At 42.3% G+C, this 9,050-nt stretch overlaps 1 protein-coding gene across 1 annotated transcript in view; it reads right to left on the reverse strand.

Moving 5' to 3' along the window:
- COG2 (component of oligomeric golgi complex 2) overlaps nt 1-8,383 on the reverse strand; it is a 39,924-nt gene extending 31,541 nt beyond the window's left edge. The window contains exons 1-3 of the mRNA XM_012730827.1: nt 8,234-8,383; nt 2,011-2,172; nt 564-629 (exon numbers count right to left, since the gene is read on the reverse strand). Of these exons, the coding sequence (XP_012586281.1) occupies nt 564-629; nt 2,011-2,172; nt 8,234-8,305 (300 nt within the window). The 5' untranslated portion in view covers nt 8,306-8,383. The remainder of the gene's footprint in view (nt 1-563; nt 630-2,010; nt 2,173-8,233) is intronic.
- Nucleotides 8,384-9,050: the final 667 nt, after the last annotated feature.

Below are 9,050 nucleotides of genomic sequence, written 5' to 3' on the forward strand. Positions count from 1 at the left end.
AATCATTTATAGATTAAAGACCACTCAACATATGAGTGAGGTGGGATTCATAAGTTGAATTTTGAAACAGCCTTCTCCTCTTCCTGACATTTTATTTATTTATTTTTCATTATGTTTATTTTTTAAAAAGATTTATGTATTTATGCATACAGAACTGGGGTGCCCCAGAGGTGCAGGGGCGAGAGGATTCACCAGAGACAGAGTGGGGAGCAGAACAAGCAGATCGATGAAGTACACTGCTGAGGGGAGCCGCGGGCGAGACAGGAGAGGTCTGCAGAGCCAGGTGGGTCACTTCTGAGACCAGGGATAGAACTTGCACTGAAGCAGCAGCGGCTTGCTTGCAGTGCTGTGTCCTAACCTGCTGCGCCACCAGGACGGGCCCTCCTGACATTTTAAAGCTCTATGCTGAAAATCTGTCATTTTCAAAAACCAGAGACCCATATTTAACAGTTTCTTGCGAAGGCGAGTAATCATGGACCATGAAACAACCACTACCTATCCTGGTTAGAAAAGACAAGTCTAAGAGGCTGTAGAGATGGCTGCCATTGCATCTGGGGACTTACCAGGACCTCCTCTCTCAGCTGTCCCAAAGGCACAGAAAGCTGGTTGAGGGCCTTGTCCATGCCAACCTACAGGCAAAACCAAGGGTGCACAAACGCATCACAAACGCTGTGCCATGATCAAAGCAGTAACAGACTTAGGTGATTCTTTCCATACAACAAAAATGAGCCACCACAGATAATATGTAACTAGTTAGATAACAGAAATGCTTATGTATAGCATGGCGTGGGTAGTCAATGACACAGTATTGCAGGTTTCAAAGTTTTTAGGGAAGTAAATATTAAAAGTACTCACACAGAGAAACCTGTCACTTGTGTGGTGACAGATAACTAGAGCTTTTGTGGTGCCTCTTTTTAGTATCTACAAATATTAAATTATTGAGTGAAACTATAATACCATATAAATATATATTATCTAAAAGTAAAATAATGTTGCATATCAATCTTATCTCAATAAAAAAAATTTAAAACAGAAAAGTTATTTTGTCCTAAATAGCACTCATACAACATGAAAACATCTGCTAACATACACAAAACTATATAAGTAAGGAAAATTAAGGCTCGTTATGCACAACTTGCTTTTGGATCAAATTTTCATGAATTTGAAAACTTTTATTAGGTGAATAGCTATCTGTCTGTAATTTAAGCTATTTCACCATTTGATGAGAAAGTCTGATGAACTCTATCATAAACATTACAATAGCCCTCCAGGAAAACCCAAATTAAATAGTACAGAAACAGTTTAATTTTTCTGGGTTTCTAATCCTCCCAGGAAATTTATGTAAGTGGTATATTTCCCAAAAGCAAATATGACTCATTGATTTTAATAGTTCTTGAAATTCCCATGGAGATGCATACTTCCTGCATCTCTTTGGACAGATTTAAAAACCAATTACATGAACAAGAAGACATTTTTGCATGGGTTAGACCTCAAGCATTTCTAACCCACTTAAACAAACAACAGGAATGACTACCATAAACCTCTTTAACATGTTCATATAACCAAGCCACCTTTATAAAGATCTGGCCCACATTCCCCAGCCTGGCTATGGCTAGCACATGAGCTTTTAAGTAAACTAAACATTTCCTTAGCAGCGGAAATTTGCCCTTAAAAATTACTATAAACCAGTGAGATTTCAGTCATCTCTTAGAAACTAATAAAAACACTGATACATTTTCCTCTACACGAATTCTCAGTAACTAATTTAAAAATAAACTAGTGGATTTAAGCGAGTTAAAAAGTAAACAAAAAAATGTACACCAAAAAGCCTATTTTTGTGTTAATGAAATTAGTGGTATCTTCAAGTTCCTGGGTGGGGGGCTGGGGGGGAATTAATGAAAGGGTTCTAAGAACATTCAGCACTTTTAAGAATATAAATGGGAAAGAAAACATGTATGAGCATATGCAAATATACTGACTACTAGGGTCTATCTGGATTTAAGGTCTCACCAAATTCGTTGAAAGGTTGACAAAATCTGCATAATCCTTATTTATGAGTTCAACCATAGCCGTCTTGAGAAGTTTATAGTAGAGTTCCAGGTCATCTCTCAGTTCTTCCAGCTGTACACGCTTCCTACAGTCAGACACAAAATGATCGACATCGAAATCTTCCTGAAAACAAAAACCAAAAGAAACGAAAAAATTACTGCAATGATATCACATTTTACACATATATGTATATATGTATGTGTATGTATATGTGTATATATATATGTACATATATAGAGAGTAATCATTATGCTTTACTAAAACAGTAATGACATTCTATTCATTTAAAAGACTAGGTCAGAACAGCCACAAAGTAGCGACCAGGGGGATCCTAACAAAGGAGCATTCTCTGTTACCTAAACTCGACAGGGGTTTATTTATTTTTTTTTTTATTGAGCATTTCAAATTAACTCTTCTCAAAAAGTGGCTTGATCCCCTTAATTTATAAAGTTACATTGTATACATTGTAAAACTTTCTTTTTAAAAAAAAGATTTACTTATTTACACATACAAGAACTGGGGTGCAGCCAGAAGTGTGTGTGGGGGGGGGGTGAGAGGATTCCCCACAAAGTGGGGAGCAGAACAGACAGATCGAGTGAAATACACTGTTGAGGGGAGCAGCAGGTAGACCAGGAGAGGTCTGCCATGTGGGACCCCCATGTTCCCCCAAGTCGAATGCCAGACAGCCTCAAAGCACTGTGCTTTAACCTGTTGCGCCACCAGGAAGGGCCCCGTTGTAACACTTTCAACCAACAAAGAATTATACCAAAGAGAATAAAAACTTACACTCTGATGTTTTATAGGGAACTCATGATTTCTTCCACTATTTAATATTATGATTCATATTCTGCCAGACCTTTTTTTGTTTTGTTTTGTTTTGTTTTGTGTGTGTGTGTGTGTTGGGGGTGGGGGGATAAGATTCTCTTGACTATATAAATTACTTTTTAAAATTGAGATACAGGCCCTCCCTGGTGGCACAGCAGGTTAAAGCACAGCAGTAAGAGCTTTAAGCCACTTCCGCATGAGATAGATCCCCGCCTGCCCCGGAGGAGATCCACATGGCACAGCAGACCTCTCCTGCCCGCCCACTGCACCCCTCAGCAGTGTACTTCCTCGATCTGCCTGTTCTGCTCCCCACTCTGTCTCTGGTGATTACTCTCACCCACCACATCTCTGGCCTGTACCCCAGTTCTGTATGAATAAATAAATCTTTAAAAAAAAATTGAGATACAATTGACATAACATAATAGTTTCAGGAGTAAAGCATAATGATTAGATATTTGTATTATTGCAAAATAAATGATTGCCACAATAAATCTAGTTTAACAACCACTATCATAGACACGTATTACAATTTTTTTTCCTGTGATGAGAATGTTTTAAGATCTACTTTCTCAGCAGCCCGAGGAATGCAGAACACCATTTACATCTGGAAATCTCTTGAGTAAAATAAAATGTTAAAACCAAGCCAAGGTTCACTAAGATAACCTAAGACAGGGGCCCTCCTGGTGGCGCAGCGGGTTAAAGCACAGCACTAAGAAGCTAAAGCCACTTCGGCTTGAGTTCGATTCCCGCCTGCCCCAGAGGAGATCCACATGGCGCGGCAGACCTCTCCTGACCCGCCCGCTGCTCCCCTCAGCAGTGTACTCTGTCGATCTGTCTGTTCTGTTCCCCACTCTGTCTCTGGTGAAGCCTCTCGCCGCCTCTGAGCCTCTGGCCTGTACCCCAGTTCTGTATGCACAAATAAATAAATCTTAAAAAAAAAAAAAAAAGATAACCTAAGACAGGCCAAATGGCCCTAGACGAACAAACAAAAGGTTTAATGTCTACTATCAATTGTGAAAAGAAATTTAGGTGATATCCAGGTAAGACTGTAAACCCTAAGTACTCAATTAATACTGAGGAAAGGAGAAGGGACCGCGCACAGCAGTACAGAAGCTAACACAAATGCCCTTCATCACGCTGCCTTCTAGACAGACACCCAATCTTGCAAGACCATCAACAAAGTGCATTCTTTGAAGCTGGGCAGGGAAGTGTTTCTCACTTCGTCTCACACAGTCTGAAAAGGCTATATACCATATGATTCCAAACACATACACTCATGAAATGGCAAATCTTTTGAGATAGTAAAAAGAGCAGTGGCTACAAAGGAGAAAAGAAGTGCAGGGAGAGAAGAAATGGACAGGTGGACTATGTACAGGGGGCTTTTAAGGCAGTAAAATTATTCTGAGCGATACTGTAAAGGCAGATACATGACTGTACCCATCTGTCAACATCCCAAGACCCTGACACCACCAAAAGCAAACCCTGTATCAACTAGGGACCTCAAGTAATGATACTGTATAGCTATTGGCTCATCAGTTATAGCAAGTATACCACTGTAACAAAAGATTTTAATACTAGCAGAAACTGTGAAGGAGAAAAGAAGGGAAGAAGAGGGAACTCTAAATATTCTTTAAAAAATAGCTCCTTAATTAAAAAAAAAAATCTAAAGTAGATGGAATATTACTTTTTGAAAATAAAATATAATTAAAAAGCAATTTAAGGGCCCTCTCTGGTGGCGCAGTGGGTTAAAGCACAGCACTAAGAATCGAAAGCCACTTCCTCATGAGTTCAATCCCCGCCGGCCCCATAGGTGACCCACATGGGGAAGCAGACCTCTCCTGACCCGCCCGCTGCTCCCCTCAGCAGTGTACTCCGTTGATCTGCCTGTTCTGCTCCCCACTCTGTCTCTGGTGAAGCCTCTCACTGCCCCTGCATCTCTGTCCTATACCCCAGTTCTGTATGCACAAATAAATAAATCTTTTTAAAAAAAAGAAAGGCAATTTAAAAGTGCATTTTTATGGTTTGGAAACCCATGGGGATTACAACTGAGATGAAAAAAAATGCACAAAATGATGTAAAAATAAACATATTATTTTTAAAAAGTGCATTTTAAAAAAAGTATATGCTTCCTACTATTTCTGAAAATCTAGAAGGAGTCAAGAATTACACTCTGTAAACCCAGAAATTAGAAGAAAAAAAGATAGTGAATGCAGATAAAGTACAAATCCCCTAGTGGCTGGAAGTTTTGATGTCACAACTTCTAGATAAATTAATTCCTTCCTATTCTAGACTCTCCAAAAACCAGCAAAACAGGCAATTTAACAGTTACAGGCAATTTAACAACCACTAACTAAATAGCAGGGACAGCAACCAGACTTAAAGCCAAATAAAGTTTAAATTTTATTACTTTAGTAAATATTTGCACTCAGGGGTGGCAAACAATGGTCAATAAAAGAACTGGGAATTAGCCACTTAAAGTTTATCAAAGACCCAAATTATTGATAACTTTAATACTGTGAAAATTCCACAGAACTTTCAAAAGATCAAAATTCTCTAAGCTGCCTCATGCTGAAATGCCAAGAAGGAAAACATTCCCCAAATACAAGGAATTATACAGTCACGAGCTACTATATCTGTGGCAGAACCCAAGTCCCCCTCATCGTTACTCAGCGTCCTCAATGGGGAGGTGGTGGTGCTCTATTCCTTGTGGAGTCACAGTCCCACTGCAAGCTCCTCTACATACTAGGTGAGGAGGACAAAGAAAATGGCTGCAGATACAAAACTAGGACTGTTATTAGCAAGGCAAAGGAGCTCCTACTTGAGCTCCTGCATCTGTTTTTCTGTAAAACCAATTAAGTCATGTACAATTTCAATTGTGCATCTCAGTAAGTAGGTCTAATTTATAAAGCCTGCCACTTTCTCTCCTCCCACTAGTATCTGTGTCCTATCTCATCTACTAGCTGGCTGTCAACCCTCTGTAAGAACTGTCCTTTTGTTAGAATGATAAAACTAACAGTGCTCTATCACCTTGCCCTGGGTGATTCGCCCATCTGCCATGGCTGACTTTTGAGCACCAAAATTTTTTTCACAAAGCTGTCCCCTCCTCTGCATTTCTTAACAGACCACCTAAGGGCCATTCAAATAACTTTTTAAGCAGGCTCTTGCTACCAGCCGGCTGGATATAAGATATAATCACACAGTCACTGCTTTATATCTGCCTATTGTGCACAGGGCCCAGTACAACTTGCAACCTCACCTCATCCACCCCTTCTCTTCCCAGTCTCATTCCTCACACTCCAATCACCGTGGACTAAGTACAGTGAGTGCCTTTACATACATACTCAGTGCAAGTGCTCAAATCATGTATTTTGATCTTGTCTATGCCCACACCATCATGTCTGGATTGCTGAGTGCACATAGTAGGTGACCAATGAATGTCTGTTACTGAATGAGCAACTGCCCCAGCAGGACCTATCATGTGAGACACACTAATGGCAGTTTCAGATCAACTGACTACACCTACTAATGCAACTCTGGTACTGGTTAACTTTCCCACAGGCACAAAGCCTATCCAATCACATGTGCTGAGACACAAATGTAGAAATATAACCCCAGCAGCAAGATCCCCTATCCAATCTTTCTGCCATGGAATATAACTGCTATGATGCCTTGCTATCATTTTGCAAATAATCTTTATTTCCAGGTCCCACTTAGAAAAATCAGTAACATTTTATACACATTAGCTACTCTGTTGATGTTCTTCCAGACTGATACAGTATTATAAAATGTTAAGCACATTAATAGGTTGAAGAGTCACAAAATAATAATTACGGGCATTCAAGTCACTTCCCCTGCTCTCTCCTACTCCTATGTTCTACTTTAGAATTTACATTTTAAGATTTTACTTTCTGAAGCTGCTTTCACAAAAGGCATTCTCTTAGCTCAGCGTGAAAAAGATGGTGGTGCTACTGAGTCAGAAGGGATGCTGGTATTGGGAAGGAAGTCTGAAGAAGACAACAACAGATGGGCAAGGTAACCATTTTCTGCACTGGGGGATTCTTGAAGTGGGAGAAGTCAGAACAAAGCCCCTGATTTTTGGGGACCAATGCACCTGTCCCATCACATATCCCTAGCTCTTTCTTTCTCCCCTCACCCCTCACTTTAGGTTCGCGCTTGGCCAGAGGTACAAAAAAGTTTCTGCAACTTGAGTTCATTTTCAGCTCTCAGAACTCCCATCCAAGCTGAACCTCTTAATACAGTGGCTTAGCAGAAATACAAGTGTACAAGAACAAGAACTACATATTGCTGGGTCTAGATAGTCCCACATATTAAAAATGATATGGGCACTGGAGAAGATCAAAATATTTGGAGAAGATGTAAATATTTAATTAAAATCAGAGTTTGGAAGGTTACATGTGAATGCAAGTATCACTAGATAAGTAACCTAGAAAAAGAAACATTATGATTTAAAAAGCAGTAAGAATTTTAACTTACTCACAATTTTAAAGACATACTGTGCCAAAGTTTTTAACTTTTTAACACTAAAACGAGTTAACTGGTGTAAAAACTCTCAACACGCACAAATTAAACATGTAGATAGGCAGACAGATTGATAACAGGCGATAGCTTAAGAGCAGATCCAGAAGCAGCAGCAAGTAAGCAGAAAAAGTTCCTCTGAGCTGTGACTCCAATCTTGGACAATTTCAAAGGTGTGCCTGATGAACCTCTATTATCAGTAAAATACTTTCCGTAGGTTTATGTCCTAAAATTACCTGCACACCATCAGATCACCTTATGAAAACAAGCAGAACAATTTTAGAAGCGGATAATTATGGTTCGCTCTGTTGTACTGGAACGAAATCTGTAAAAATATCCCAATCTCATTCCAGAACTTTCGATGACTGCTAGGCAAAACCTTGACGTTATATGCCTTTCCTCCCCCCACCCCCACCGGTTCCACGGTCGGTATTAAACTGGGTTGAAACTTGTTCAGTACATACTGAGCTTCTAGGTACAGGGCAATAGCCAACAAGCCTGTGTCTGACAGGACAGTGGCAACCTGCCTGAGTGTGGTGACAGGGTCGGGTAATAACACGGCTTTAACATTTGGCTCCAAGCCCCTTCCCGGAACTTGCAGGCGTTTTCATTCAATCTGCACGATTCCACAAAAGTGCTTTCTCCGGGCTGCACCTGCCTAGCCCGTCAAGACACTCGCTAAGTGCAGCGCGAACCCAGCAGGCAGACGCCGCGGAAGGGCGGGCCGGGCTCGGCAGGAGAAACCCAAGGACAGACCCCGGAGGGTGAGGACGGCAACGGCCCACCCAAGGCCCGACTCCGAAGAGAGGAGCCCGGCGCCCACCTTCATAAACTCGTCCTTATCGAAGCACAGCGTGTCCGGCCCCTTGGGGAGGTTCATCCTACTTTTCTCCATCCTGCCGGCCGCCGCCTCTCAGCTCGAGACACCAGCCGGGCAAAGAAGGCGACTAGGCGAAAGGGCACGGCGCCACAGTCGCAGCAGCCGCTTTACACTGCACTGAAGGCACCACTTCCGCCAACATGGCAGAGCCCACGCCACGGCCAATGAGCGAGGGAGCCGCGAACCAGCCTCCGTTTGTCGCCGCCAAGAGGGACTCAGGGCCCGCCGTGGCCGCGCCTCTAGGCAGTGCTGCCCTCCTGCGGTGGAGGTCAGTACTGCAGGCGCGCGCCTTCCTGGGACACCCAATGCCCAGGGAGGCGTTGGAGAGGGGGACTCTGGGCCAGAAAGGGCTTTGGGGCCTCCTTCCTACATCTCATTGTTTCTGCTGGGGAAAATCTGCTTGCAGCGCCCTTCCTGCCTGTTCCCCTACATAGCTCTTCTTAATTATGCTAGAAGAATAGCTCTAGCCAAATGACCAACCCTTCAGGGTTGGGTGCATCTCACGTCTTCCTGTGTATTTATGCTGCCTGTGTGGGCACTGAGTCCGCTGTGGGAGACTCGGGCTTCATCTCTTAGCCTGGGCACTTGCAGGCAAGTCTAGTGTCTCCTCAAAGGGACTCAGTGCAAACGTGTAGGGAAGAAGTTTGTCAGCTGGGCAGCCCTAGGTCATCTGAACTGCTCTCTGCACACCTGGCCCAGATCCAGGCTGCACCGGCTCTGAGCACAAGTTTAGGTCTTCAAGGTTCTTGAAGGAAGTGCC

This window comes from Condylura cristata, unplaced genomic scaffold (genome assembly GCF_000260355.1).
Source record: "Condylura cristata isolate star-nosed mole 26May11 unplaced genomic scaffold, ConCri1.0 scaffold00029, whole genome shotgun sequence".
Classification (NCBI taxonomy): domain Eukaryota; kingdom Metazoa; phylum Chordata; class Mammalia; order Eulipotyphla; family Talpidae; genus Condylura; species Condylura cristata.